The sequence below is a fragment of the Otolemur garnettii genome, unplaced genomic scaffold (genome assembly GCF_000181295.1).
Source record: "Otolemur garnettii isolate 467f Iridium unplaced genomic scaffold, OtoGar3 scaffold00014, whole genome shotgun sequence".
NCBI classification, from domain to species: domain Eukaryota; kingdom Metazoa; phylum Chordata; class Mammalia; order Primates; family Galagidae; genus Otolemur; species Otolemur garnettii.
In genome coordinates, this window is record NW_003852409.1 from 978,511 (window position 1) to 993,470 (window position 14,960).

Sequence of the window (14,960 nt, forward strand, 5' to 3'; positions counted from 1 at the left end):
AAAAAAAAAAAAAAAGAAATTTGTGATTTCTGAAATGAGTGATATGTGGCTTATGTGCATATCTGTTAAAACTCTTCTATAATGACTTTTAAACTAGTCTTACAGACTACATTTATAATTGGAAAATATAAGACATTTGATAATTCTGTTTTTTATTATATCCCAACTGATAATAGTTATAGTTGTAAACTCCATTTTTTTCAGCATTTATGATCATTTTCAGTTGAAAAGATTTGTTCAGGTTATTTTCCATTCTATGGTATAGGAGCTGAAAGTAAAGTTTAAAGATTTTTCTAACCGACTCATTATTTTTCTGTTTCAAGGAAATAAAACTTTCACAGACTACCTGTTTGCAACATTAAATAACAAAATTAGTTGGTAGACTAGCACTCTTTGTTTAAAGGTTCTCACTAAAGAACATAAGAAATAAACTGATCCAGGGTGGCACTGGCAGGTCAGTGGGTAGGACGTCAGCCACATACACCCAGGCTGGCGGGTTCGAACCCAGCCCAGGCCAGCTAAAACAACAATGACAACTGCAACAACAACAACAACAACAAATAGCTGGGCGTTGTGGCAGGCGCCTGTAGTCCCAGCTACTTGAGAGGCTGAAGCAAGAGAATTGCTTAAGCCCAAGAGTTTGAAGTTGCTGTGATCTGTGATACCACTGCACTCTACCCAGGGTGACAGCTTGAGACTTTGTCTAAAAGAAAAAAGAAGAAAGAAAGAAAGTGATCCAAATTTATGCCCATCCTTATCTCTCTCTCTCTCTTTTTTTTTTTCCCAATCTCCAAAAAGGCTGTGGGGTGCAGGGATTTTTCTCCCCCTATGTAAAGCCACTGCCTCCTCAGGGTCTTATTCTATCCATTGTCTTCTTTCTTTCTCTTTTCAATTTCTCCATCTCTACTAGCTTCCTATTCTAAAACAGCTCCACTCAATCCCCCTCCTATGTGGTACTGTCTCCACTTAATATGCCCTTTCTTCTCAGTAATATATAACTACTTTCTCCTTTTCTTCAACTTATATTCGGTATATTTTAAACTTTTTTTAATATTTTTTAGTTAAATCATAGCTCTGTACATTAATACTATCATGGGGTACAGTGTACTGTTTCTGTGTACAATTTGAAACACTTTCATCCAACTGGTTAACATAGCTTCATGTCTTTTTCTTACTTATTGTGTTAAGACATTTATATTCTGCATTTAGAGAGATTCACATGTACCCTTATAGGATGAACCATAGGCATGATCCCACCAATCACCCTCCCATCTACCCTCCCCCCCTTCCTCTCCTCTCTCCCCATATTCCTGGGCTAAAATTGGGTTATAGCCTTCCTATGAAAGCTATAAATTAGTTTCATTAGTTTCATAGTAGGGCTGAGTACGTTGGATATTTTTTCTTCCATTCTTGAGATACTTTGCTAAGAAGAATATTTTCCAGCTCCATCCATGTAAACATGAAGGAGGTAAAGTCTCCATCTTTCTTTATGACTGCTTAGTATTCCATGGTGTACATATACCACAATTTATTGATCCATTCTATTCTAAAATGTAATGTACATACTAAAATATGCATAAAATTTATGTGTACAAATTAATAAATTAGTTACCTAATACACTTAAGTAACTATCACTAAATTTAAGAAATAGAAAATTACAGCTACCAAACCCTCTGTGCTGTTCTCTCCCTGCTGGAAGCAACCTTCATCTTGGCATTTATAAGTAATGATTTCTTTGTTCTTCTTACTGTTATACCACTATATGGGTCATCTCACTCTTCAACCCACTGTCTTCTTCTCTTCCTAAAAGATTTCAAAGTTCTTACAGTGAAGTCATCTGTAAACAATTGCCACATCTAATGGATATTTCTAGGCCTTAATCTCACTAGGCCTCTATGCTATATTTGACATTGTAGATCCTTCTTGAAATTTTCTTTCTAAGGTCCAGGGTGTCCATCCTCCAGCCTGCTTGGGAGGACTTTCTTTTTGTTTGTTTGTTTATCTGTAGTATTGGATATCACAAAAAGTATGCACAGACTATTTTTTTGCTAACCAGCTTTCATTAGTGTTTTATATTTATTGTGTAGAATAAGAACTCTTATTCTTCCAGTGTGTAGCAGAGAAAAAAATTTGGAGGGTGGCGCCTATGGGTCAGTGGGTAGGGCACCCAGCCCTATATACCGAGGGTGGTGGGTTCAAACCCAGCCCCAGCCAAACTGCAACAACAGCAAAAAAATAGCTGGGTGCTGTGGTGGGCACCAGTAGTCCCAGCTACTGGGAGCCTGAGGCAAGAGAATCGCCTAAGCCCAGGAGTTAGAGGTTGCTATGAGCTGTGCCACGACACTCTACTGTGGGCGATAAAGTGAGACTCTGTCTCTTAAAAAAAAAAGTTTGGACCCTTGCCTAAGGTCTGTTGACTATACTCTCCTATGTCTCTGTATCCTTTAACTCTCCTTTCTCTATCCCTTTCACTGGCTCTTCTGCCTGCCCTTAAATGTTGATATCTTGGCCCACTGCCACTCCATATACTTTTTGTGGTGATCTGTCCACTGTAGTCATTTAAGCCTCACTATTATGCAGAATACTTTCAAATGTATTCTTTAGCTCAGACATATTCCCTAAGGTCTAATCCTAACTCAGACAACTGTCTGCTAAAAATCTCCACCTAGATACTGAACATCTAAGACAGATTTTATCATCCTTCCCTCTGAACTGGCTCCTTCTTCCTTTCTTAACCTTTTCTGAGTCAACTCTTAACACCATTGCCCACAAGTTCATCCAAGTTAAAAGCCTCAAAAGCATCCTGATTTCTTCTAACCCCCATTCACCACATACGTTTAGTGTCCAACCAAAACCAGTTTTATTTCCTAACATATGTCCCAAATCTGTTCCCTTCTCCCTTTCCTTACTACACTTGTAGTTTAGACCCTCATCATCTTACCTAGAATTACTAACAGTCACCTCATTGTTCTTTTCCACTGCATCTAACTTTCTTCTGCTCATATTCACTCTCCGTATAGCTATAAGCCAAAATGGTTTTTCCAGAATACAAATATAACTATTCTACATCTATAAAGTTTAGGGTCTTTGACATGACTTACAAGGCCTTCCCTTCTTTTGCCCCACTTCCAGCTTTGTCTTCCATTATGGCTGGCTGTGTATGTATACTGTGATGGGATGTATGCTTTTTCATGCCATTGTTTTTACTGTTTCCTCTGCCTGGGGTTCCCCATTTGACCTAACGGTAATTGTTTGAGAGTAAGTTTAAATTTTATACGTCCAGGGAAGATTTCTCTGATCCTTCCTTTGCCCCATTTGCTGTTGGGTCCTCCTCGCCACTCTCTTAATGCCCTGTACGTTGATGCTGACATTGTTTTTGTAATTAACTATTTATATGTCTTCTACCCTAAGACAGTGTTTAGCACAATGCCAAATGGAATGGGGGGGTAGGAAGGAGAGGAAAGTACACACTAACATTAAGAATGAAAGAATTGGTGGTGCCTGTAACTTAAGCAACTAAGGCACCAGTCACATACACCAGAGCTAGCAGGTTTGAATCCAGCCTGGGCCTGCCAAACAACAATGACAACTACAACCAAAAAATAGCCAGGCACTGTGGCAGGCGCCTGTAGTCCCAGCTATTTGGGAGGCTGAGGCAAGAGATTATCACTCAAGCCCAAGAGTTTGAGGTTGCTGTGAGCTGTGACTCCATGGCACTCTACCCAGGGCAATAGCTTGAAGCTCTGTCTCAAAAAAAAAAGAATTGTTCTTACCATGTTGTACACATTATATATGGAATCTTCTGAATATGGAGTCTCCATCCTCAATTTTAAGGAATCACTTACCTGTAAAGAACTCTTTCAGAAAGCTTATGGTTTTAATTATATTAACAAACCCTCTCAAATATTCATGTTTCAGACCAAACCTGGACCACCCATAAAGCCGAAGACCCCTTCCAGACCATCAGCCTTAGTATATTGCTACCTCTGTGCACAGAAAGGCCATTATGGACATGTAAGTTTGAGTGGTATTTGGGTATAAAGCATTCTGCTGTCAAAGACTGGTTTCTCAAAGATAAACTCAAAAAGAACATAACTCTGAATGCTTATTTTTATAAATATTCTGAAGTAAGACTTAATGTATTTCCAACTGATTTATTTCTGCCATCCTTGCCAGATTAACAATTAGAGTGCGTTCCTCTAATTGTTTTAAATGTACATGAACAAGTTAGACTAGAACTAACACAGTTCCTAAATCAATTAGACAAATAATAATGGTCAACAGTATGGTAGCAGTTTTCATGAGTTCTTATTACTACTATCCCTTTGATACAACCATATCTAGTTTTCTCTGGTTCTGTGTTCAGTTAAATCGTCACCCATATGCAAACACTTACATTAACTACTGGAATAACAGAGGTGCTGCCTCACTGACTTGCTCATCTACCCCATAAATGCTCAGACATTCCCTAACCCCAGGTGTACAAAATGAATATGAACGCGCCAAACTGTATGTGTTCTAGACGCAAGAAGTGTCAAAGCAGAAGAAACTGGATGCTGTGAGGTGGGCGTGAGTCCCCTGGCCAGTTGCCACATTAACTGTGAAATATCAGCTGGTCATCTCCGTAAGAATAGAGCTCATCAGTTCTGGGGATCCTGAGGCACAGAGGAGGAAAGGCAATAGCACAGGAAATAGAAACTTCTTTTGGAAGGATGTTGTATCCTCAGTCTCTAAGTAGACTTTTAATACCCTAGAAACAAAAGTAAGCTAATACCAAACTATATGTATGGCAGGAGGCAGAAGGCACACATAGGCATGGGAGTCCTCAAAATTGGCAGGGGTATGGGTGATAGGATTGGGTAGAGACTACCTCTTAAATTCTAGTCATGACATTTCACTGATATGGAGCTTTGGACTAGTGTAGGGAAATAAACTGGGAGAAGAAAAAGTGCTGGGCAGTCCATCAACAGATAAAGTTCATCTCCATACAGGGGCCTCAGGAATCATGGGTGCAAGGCACAGAATATGAAAGCTAGGATGAAGTTCTGATCCTTAGGTCTAATTTTTACTGTGTTCCTGAATTGAGCAACCCACTTTTTCCTTTTTGGTCTCCAGTTTCTTTATCTTCAAAGCAACAGAGTTGTACAGGAATTCTCTTAGCACTGATACTTGGATGCTCTTTCCATTGTGATCAAATACATACTATGGTGATACAGATGGAAACCTCACATTGAAAACCTAACTTGAGAAGACTTCTTTTACAAAATTATCATCCCTAGATCTTGTACTGCTCTGTGCAGTCCATGCTACCAACATTCATATGTTGCCAACACCCTTTAGGGAACATATTCACGTAAGTGTCCACTTCCACACAAATCACACAGATGTACAATTTATGTTTACTTACCTCTTTAAAGCAGAGGAGTTTAATTTTAGCATTTATGTTTGTTCATTTAAAGAAAAAATTATAGTTGTATGCTTACCTAGTCACTTCTGTTAATATAGATAGGAAATACACTAAAAGCATTTGGAATTTATCCCTGAAATCTAGATTGAGATAATTTTTGGTTTATAATAAAACAAATTTGGCAGACCCATCACTGCCACAGATGAAGAATACTAGATTTTCCACTCTAATGAGGAAGATCAGTGGTGTGGCTAATCCAGGATAGTAGATAAATTATATAACCAACTATCAATTGTCTGTCCCTTCTATCACTGGAAGGGACCGGTGATGTGGATAATCAAAATATAATTTACATCTAGCTTTGGAAAACATTGGTAGTACTTTATAGCTTTGTGTAGTCTTATCAGTCTACCATACAGCATCCAAGTAGGGAACTATGTAGGTAGGTAAATATGTCTGAGGAACCCTCCCCTTCAGTTTCAGAATTCAGCCTACAGATGTTATTATAGAATAGCTTCTATAGAAAGACATTCTAAGGTGAATATGACATCCCCCTTCCCTAATTCCACTCTTTCCCTAGTTGGGGAGGCAAGGACAATAGTAGTCATTGTACAAAGAGACTACTCCAGAAGAGTGTGGAAGGGTGAGTATAAAGGGGCTGGGAGAATTAAAAGGTTATGTTGAAGTGGGTATTAGCTGAGTGTATCAAAATCTCATATACCTATGTGTAATTATAATTTATTCTTACTATTTCATGGTTAGAATATTTACTAGAAATAAAATTTCTTCACATATCACCATTATAGTACTAGAGTATTCTGAATATGATTATGTATCCCTCATACAATTGAGTTTGGTGCCTTTCTTTGTTTATTAATTAGCTGCTTTTCATTTCAACCATGGTTTGAATCTTAGACCCAATTCTTCAGGGTATCCTTTCTCTGGAGAATGGGAACTTAGTGTTGCCATGGATAGCAGTTTATAAAAGTATTTCTGAAGCCAGGTGCTGTGGCTCTCACCTGTAATCCTAGTACTCTGGGAGGCCAAGGCAGATTGCCTGAGCTCACAGGTTTGAGACCAACCTGAACCCATTTCTAAAAATAGCCAGACATTGTTGCAGGCGCCTGTAGTCCCAGCTACTTGGGAGGCTGAGGCAAGAGAATCGCCACAAGTATTTTTTTTGTGTTACCATGTAGCTTTGCCATATAACTTTCAGCCCAAAATGATCTCAAACATTACAACAGAGTAAATCTAAACATGGCAGAAAGAATGGAATAAAAAGATAAGAACTAAAATTAAATAATCCTCTAGAAAAATAAAATTTAATCAAACTGATTCAAGAAGAAGAAATCAACTGAACCAGTACTGTTAAAGAAGTTGAATAAGTAATAAGTAATCAAAATTTTCACCACTAAAATCTACCAGACTCAGATAGTTGAGCTTTTTGGTTTTCTTGGCTTTGTTTTGTTTTGTTTTGTTTTGTTTTGTTTTGTTTTAGATTAATATAAGGGTACAAATGATTAGGTTACACTGCATTTGTTGGATAAAGTCCCTGTTGTTGTGTCTCATACCCAGGAGGTATGCCATATACACTTACATTGTGGCCATTAGGTGAGAGCACAACAATCCCCCTCACCTCTCCTTCCGTCTTCCTCCCTTCCTCCTAACTTGAATTGAATTGAGTTTTTCTCTTGTGTGGATGTGTATGTCTACTGGTGGCTTTTTTGTTTTGTTTTTTTTTTTCCTGAGACAGAGTTTCACTATGTCACCCTGGATAGAGTGCTATGGTGTCACAGCTCACAGCAATTTCCAATTCCTGGACTTAAGTGATTCTCTTGCCTTAGCCTCCCAAGTAACTGGTACTACAGGTGCCTGCCACAACGCCCAGCTATTTTTTGTTGTTGTTGCAGTTGTCATTGTTGTTTTAGCTGGCCCTGGCCAGGTTCAAACCCACCAGCCTAGGTGTATGTGGCCAGCACCCCTCCACTAAGCTATGGGAGCAGCCTGTCTACTGGCTTCTTACTAGTATTGAGTATTTTGGATACTTGTTTTTCCATTCTTATGACACTTTACTAAGAAGTTTATATTTCAACTCTGTCCAGGTTAATACAAAAAATATAAAATCTTCATCTTTTTATGACTGAATAGTATTCCATGAATACATATACCATCGTTTGTTATTCCATTCATAGGTCGATGGACCCTTGGGTTGTTTCCATATCTTGATGATTGTAAATTGAGCTGCAATAAATGATTTGGTTTGGTTTTTAAGACAGGGTCTTACTCTGTCACACCAGCTAGAGTGCAGTGATGTCATCATTGCTCACTACAACCTCAAACTACTGGGCTAAAGGATCCTCCTGCCTCATCCTCCCAAGTAACTGGATCTACTGGCATGTGCCACTACATCCAGCTAATTTTTTTCTAGTTTCACTTTTTGTTCAGGGTAGTCTCAGACTCCTGGCTCAAAGCAAGCCTCCCATCTTGGCTCAGCATCTGAATATGACACTGAATTACTCATTCAGAATACTCTAGTATTATAATGGTGATGTATAAAGCAATTTTATTTCTAGTAAATATTCTAACCATAATATAATTCTAGAATGTTAGGATTACAGAAATGAGCCACCAGATCTGACCTCAAGATAGTTTATAAGTCAAGTTTGACAAAACCTTTATTCAGAAACAGATAATCCAAAGGAACATTACCCAACTTATTTTGTGAGACTATTACAACCTAAAGTCATTTCAAAATACATAGAGAATGATACCACTTTTATCAAGTCTGAAAACTTACCCTATTATGTATGAGAATATTCATTAATAATATAAAAACACATGAGAATGGCAGACATCAGCTTTATAGCAGCAGTAACTTCTAGAAAAAGGAGATGAATGAGAAATGGGAAAGAGGATTTCAGTTGTATCATTAATGCTTTAATTCTTGGGAGAATAAAACAGAAGTCACTTAAGGTAAAATGTTATGATTTCATATGAGTAGTAAATACAGATATTCTTTATACATAAGTGTACATTTAGACTGATTTGTAATTTTGTAATCTACATATTACATAAGCATATGACTACCAACTGGGTCAGATGTCTTAGAAGTATAAGTCTAGTATATAATGCCAAAGTTATGATGAATCAGATAAATTTTATATGACTGTTTCATGTACTTTTTAGAAGATACTCTGATTTTTCTTCATTACTTAGCTGAGAAATATTGAACATTTGTAAATAAATTTTAGGCAAGATGGCAGAAGGCAGAAATGGGAAAGCTCCAAAGGGAAACCTTTTTCAAAGAAAAGATTTTTAAAACATGCTGAATGAGTATATGTCACAGATCATAGTAAACAAAAGGTTGCTACAATGGGGAGCCATTCAAGTCAAAGGATTTGGGAAATACCAGCTGTGGAGAGGCCAGAGTCATGAGAGTAGAGTAGTGATCTCAGCTTGAGTGGAGCATGTAGGGAGCAGGAAAAATAAATATTTCCTTTGGGGTATGTCAAAATTATGTAGGAACATTTTCCAACTAGACATAACCCACCACCACCCTATTCCTCCCCAAAATAATCACTACCTTTATAAGTAGTGACTATTGAGAGCAAATGGCTAAGAATTTACACCCACATTTGGGGGATGAGAATAAGATTTGGGAAAGTCTTTTTAAAGAGATAGACAAGCAAAGGGCTAATAACATTATAACATAAGGCTGAATAAAACTTCTAACAGAGGGACAAGGCTGTTAACTCAGACTAGAGGAGGAGTTTGGCAGAGAAGATTGCAAAAACATAAGTAAAATTTCATAGGTAAAGAAGAAAACCCAAACCTAATAGAACAACATTATAAGCACAATGGGTTATAGGGCGGGCTGGGTGTCCCCACTACCACCACCCCAAGAAGGACCATGTCTTCTAACCACAGCATTTAGTACCAATGATGTGAGGCTCATCTCTGATTAACATGGTCCAGAATCTTGCAAAAAGGTTTTCTGAATGGTGTGACCTTATGACATCAGAATTTCAAATACAATTTGTAGGAATGTACAGAAAAAAATGAATATGAAGAATATGTGGTATCTCCATTCATCAGCTACTATGATGACAAAGATGAAATTCAAGAGAGGGAGAAGAGACTCAAACGAGAAATAAAAGGTATGTTACTAGACTTCTTGTTAGATTACTTTGGCTGTAGTTTCTTAATTTTTTTTTTTTGTACTATCTTTTCCTTTAGGGGTCATTGGTTAACATAGACAATATTTTTAATAATTACTGTAGAAACTAGAATTTTCTTAATCTCCAGAAACTAAACACCTACATCAGAAATTCTGTGTTACATGGTTGGGGAGGTGGGGGGAAGAGAGAGAGAGAGAAATGCTGTGTTACACTCTATTCACAATAGACATTTTTCTCACATAGTGATGATTTTAGAATATGTCCAGAAAATACTGCTGTCCATCTATGCAGAGTTTTTAAAGACTCATTTAAGATTTTTCTGGGGGTGGTGCCTTGTGGCCTAGAGGGTAGGGTGCTGGCCCCATATCCTGAGGGTGATGGGTTCAAATCTGGCCCCAGCCAAACTGCAACAAAAATTATCCAGGCGTGTGGTGGTCCCTGTGGTACCAGCTACTCGAGAGGCGGGTAGAATCGCCTAAGCCCAAAAGCTGGAGGTTGCTGTGAACTGTGACACCACGACACTCTACCGAGGGCGACAAAGTGAAACTCTATCTCTAAAAAAGGAAAAAAAAAGATTTTTCTGTTTGAAAAGGAATTCTTTTCCTTTTGTACATCTCTAGTATTTTTTAGCTTTCCTTCTAGGGCTTCCCCCAAGAAGTCTTTTTTTTTCCTTTTATTTTTCTTTTTGCTCTGTCACCCAAGCTAGAATGTAGCGGCACAGTCATAGCTCACTGCAGCCTTAAACTTCTCAACTCAGGTGATTCTCCTGCCTCAGCCTCCTAAGTGGCTGGAACTACAGACATGAGCCACCGTACCCAGCTATTTTAAAATTTTTTTTTTAGAGACGGGGTCAGGCTGGTCTCTGACCCTGGCCTCCAGTGATCATCTTACCCCATCCTCCCAAAGTGCTGAGATTACAGGCATGAGCCACCATGCCCAGTCAAGTCTTTTCTTATATACCACCATTGCAAGCAGAGTTCCAGGTCCATAGCCCCCTCTGTGGTTTCTGTATTTACTATTACTAACATAAACTTCTTTCTCACCAAATTAATGTCTTATAATTTAAGTTTACTTTCTCTAAATGTGTGCTTTCTTATTATATACATGGTTTTCCAAGTTACCTCTCTTGCTTGTAGGACAAAATAGTTCTTTTTTTTTTGTTGTTTTTTTGAGATGGAGTCTCATTCTGTCACCCTGGGTAGAGTGCTATGGCATCATAGCTCACAGCAACTTCAAACTCTTAGGCTCAAGTGATCCTTTTGCCTCACCCTTCCACGTACCTGGGATTACAGGTACCCACCACAACACCCAGCTGGTTTTTCTGTTTTTAGTAGAGATGGGATGTTGCTTTTGCTCGACTGTCTTGAACTCCTGACCTCAGGCAATCCACGAGCCTCAGCCTCCCAGAGTGCCCAGGATTACAGGTGTGAACCACCACATCTGGCCAGTTCTATATTTTTTGAGTTGTTCTGTATATTGCTTTCTGACTCTTTTCCTCTTTTTTGTTATTCTTTTCTAGACTCTTAGTTCAAGTCCTTTTCAAAATGAAGTTACTAATTCTGAGGAAAGAGGAATTACTTCTTACAACTCCTGCATATTTTACATATATATTCAATATAAAATTGATCTCCACTGCAGTTGTCCCTCAGTATTGGTTCCAGGACCCTCCTCATATACCAAAATTCATGCATGCTCAAGTCCTACAATTGGCTTTGCAGAACCTGAGTATGCAAAAAGTCACACATATATACATGGGTTTCACATACCCCAAATTCAAATGCTGTATTTTCTTTTTCTTTTCTTTTTTTTTTTTTTTTCATTTTTTGAGACAAGGTCTCACTCTGCGTAAGCTAGAGTACAGTGGTGTGATCACAGCTCACTGCAACCTCAAACTTCTGGGCTCAGAGAATCTTCCTCCCTCAACTTCCTGAGTAGCTGGTAGCTCGGACTACAAGCACACGTGTACCAACATGCCTGGCTAATTTTTTCTGTTTTTTGTAGAGATGGAGTATTGCTATGTTGCTCAGGCTATTCTCAGACTCCTGGCCTCAAGCAGTCCTGCCTCAGCCTCCCAATGTACTAGTATTACAGACATGAGCCACCACACCCAGCCTCAAATTCTGTATTTTTTAGTCCTTATTTGGTTGAAAAAAATTCAAGTGTTAAGTTGGCCCATGAAGTTCAAATCTGTGTTGAAGAGTCAGCTGTGTATAGTACACAAAGGTTATCTAGGCAACTTAATTAGATATACTCTTCCATTTTATCCACGTTTTCTGTAATGATCAGTTTATAACTTTATATTATAATCAATGAAAAAAGTTTGTTTTCCTTTTTAAGTAGCTGTATTAACAACTCTGTAACATAAATACACTTTGAGGTTCTCTGTGATCCATTGAAATTTTTGTTTTATGCTAAAAGTCTTTTTGACCCCTTTATTCTTTCAAGATTCTGTTGACATAATTAACTTTCATCCCTAACGTAACTTCATCTCTCATCTACATCTATCAGAATCACTACCACCAGAGACTCCTATCAAGTGTCAAGTCCAGACAAAACAGCATCAGCTCTGGCACTAAAACCTAAAATTCACATGCATATACCATACACACGGGCACACACTCCACAAGCTCATGATCTATATTCTAAGAGAGTAATCCAAGTAGTTCAGCATCTATCTATAAGTACTGTAGCCAGGCTTTTAGAGGGTAATTCAAATACCATATGAGACCATCAGAGGGCCATTATATACATCTTGCTTCACCTTATCTTCAAGGGCTTGTCTCCTTATCACTAGAGAAACTTGAATTAATCTGACATTACTTTTCTTTTTTTTTTTTTTTTGGAAACAGAGTCTTTGTTCTGTCACCCTGGGCAGAGTACCGTGACATCTTCATAGTTCCCTGCAACCTTAAACTCCTGGGCTCAAGTGATCTCCTACATTAGCATCCTGAGTAACTAGAGCTACAGGTGTATATGCCACCATGCCTGGCTAGTTTTTCTAGTTTTAGTAGAGACAGGCTCAGACTGATATCATACTCCTGAGCTCAAGCAGTCCTCCCATCTCGACTTCCCAGAGTGCTAGGATTATAGGAATGAGCCACCATACCCGGCACAGACATGACTTTTCTTCACAGAACTGATTACTGTTCTTACTTTCATTGTTTAGACTCACTTTCATTGTTTAACCTAGTTAAACTGTTTTGAAATAACTATCATTAAGTTTCAGAAAATTTTCCATTTTTAGCAATCAAGAGTATTTTAGTAAGTGATTTTTCTACCTTAGGGTCTTTTCAAATGTCATATTGTTAACACATTTAAAAGTCTAGTTTCCCTAAGTTATTTACAGACTTATGAAAGCTCAGTATGGGCTGTCTTGCTGATGAATATGCCATAATACTTTTATATGTTCCAGTACTCAAGAAAAATGGGCACATTCCAATGAGTCTCAAGGCACCTTTTATGGAAACAGAAGATAAGAGCCCCTACCATAATTGGAGAAAGAGATACCTCTTGTGGAAAAGCATTATGTGGCCTCAAGAAGATAAAAAAATGAAGAACAGGAATAGAGACCATGAGAAGCATAGGAGAGGTGAAAGACATCGTGATGTGGATGACGATTTTCCCAGGGGCCCAAAAACTCACTCTCCTTCTGGCAGGATTAAAACCCAGAAGGCTCATAAGTCCTTTCATCATTCATCGAGTTACCACAAGTCAAGAGATGACAAGCTTCTCAAAGCAGGGAAGTGGGGCAAGCAGAAGAAAAAAGAGAAATACTTGGAAGATGATAGCAATGATAATTTATTTCTTATTAAGCAGAGGAAAAAAAAAATTCTGAGTTGTTAGTCTCTGATTTGACTTCTAATTGTTTATTTAGTCTTCATGTTTATAGCATTCTGGCAGAATTTTTGTTATCTATGATGAAATAGAATTAATTATTTTTTTCATTCCACCCAGAGTTGCTGAACAAAAACCATGGAGATCTCAGTTCTCTTTGTCCAACAGTTTATTAGACAAGAAAATAAATAAACTTGGACTTTCCCTGTTCCAATGTCATTTTTACTCAGAATCCTAGGTATAAGAATTATTTATCTTTCCAAGAAAACTTTATTAAAATACTTTGGGAAAAATAAAAAAGTTTATTGAATGTAATTCATCCACAGTGTATAAAGATTAAATCCTGCAAGGGAGATAAATTAACATTAATAAGAAATTTTCAATCTTTTTCAGTGTTTAAACATTGGAAAGGGCAATAGCTATAAATCTAAATCCAGCTTTTCTTCTTTCTGAAGCTGTTCTCAGAATCTTCCTTTAGACAAAACATCCACAGACTAAAAACAGAGGTATCATCGTTGAAGCACTGAAAAGGCAGGAAATTAGGCTTTAGCAAATACCTACAAGGAATCCATCCATCTTGTATAAATGTCATAAGTTAGACTTCCTAAAACAAATGAAACAGAGTCATCAAAACTTTTAATATTGGCTTGGCGCCTCTGGCTCAAGCAGCTAAGGTGCCAGCCACCTAACACCTGAGCTGGTGGGTTCAAATCCAGCCCGGAGCCTGCCAAACAACAATGATGGCTGCATCCAAAAAATAGGCAGGCACCTATAGTCCCAGCTACTTGAGAGGTAGAGGCAGGAGAATCACTTGAACCCAGGAGTTGGAGGTTGCTGTGACCTGTGGTGCCATGGCACTCTACTCAGGGCAACAGATTGAGGCTCTGTCTCAAAAAAAAAAAAACTTTTAATGTCACAGTGAAATAGTTTTTTATCATTTTTGCAGATACATTCATCAACTCTGATTTGTAGAGATGAATAGTACCCAAATTAAAAACTTTTGTTTTTGTGAATTTTTTAACTGTCACAAAGGTATACAGAATTTTTTGTACTTATGAAACTTTTGTGCTTATCAAAGCCTTATGTTTAAATAAGAAAAATAAAATGTCTGAAATAGAGTAAATAAATGTGTCTGTTCTATAAAAAGACAATGAGTTTGGGTGACAGAGGGCATAGTTGTGTTGAACAGGTGACAGAAGTTATATAACATCACTGTAAAGCATAGTAAAAAAAAAAATGCCTTTGTTGCCAAAGCACAAGCTCTCTGCCAGAATAAAACAGTATGGAGTTGGGCAGCACCTGTGGCTCAGCAAGTAGGGTGCCAGCCCCATATACTGAGAGTGGCGGGTTCAAACCTAGCCCCGGCCGAACTGCAACCAAAAAATATAGCTGGGCATTGTGGTGGGCACCTGTAGTCCCAGCTACTCGGGAGGCTGAGGCAAGAGAATCCCTTAAGCCCAGGAGTGAGAGGTTGCTGTGAGCTGTGACGGCACGGCACTCTAGCAAGGGCAATAAAGTGAGACTCTGTTTCTACCAAAAA

At 38.2% G+C, this 14,960-nt stretch overlaps 1 protein-coding gene across 3 annotated transcripts in view; it reads left to right on the forward strand.

Annotated features, from left to right (window-relative positions):
* The window catches only part of ZCCHC7 (zinc finger CCHC-type containing 7), a 228,426-nt gene extending 214,371 nt beyond the window's left edge, over nucleotides 1–14,055 (forward strand). For all 3 annotated transcript variants that reach the window (XM_023510482.1, XM_023510483.1, XM_012802458.2), the window contains exons 7-9: nucleotides 3,920–4,015; nucleotides 9,451–9,565; nucleotides 12,999–14,055. In XM_023510482.1, the coding sequence (XP_023366250.1) occupies nucleotides 3,920–4,015; nucleotides 9,451–9,565; nucleotides 12,999–13,429 (642 nt within the window). In that variant the 3' untranslated portion in view covers nucleotides 13,430–14,055. The remainder of the gene's footprint in view (nucleotides 1–3,919; nucleotides 4,016–9,450; nucleotides 9,566–12,998) is intronic.
* The last annotated feature ends 905 nt before the right edge of the window (nucleotides 14,056–14,960 follow it).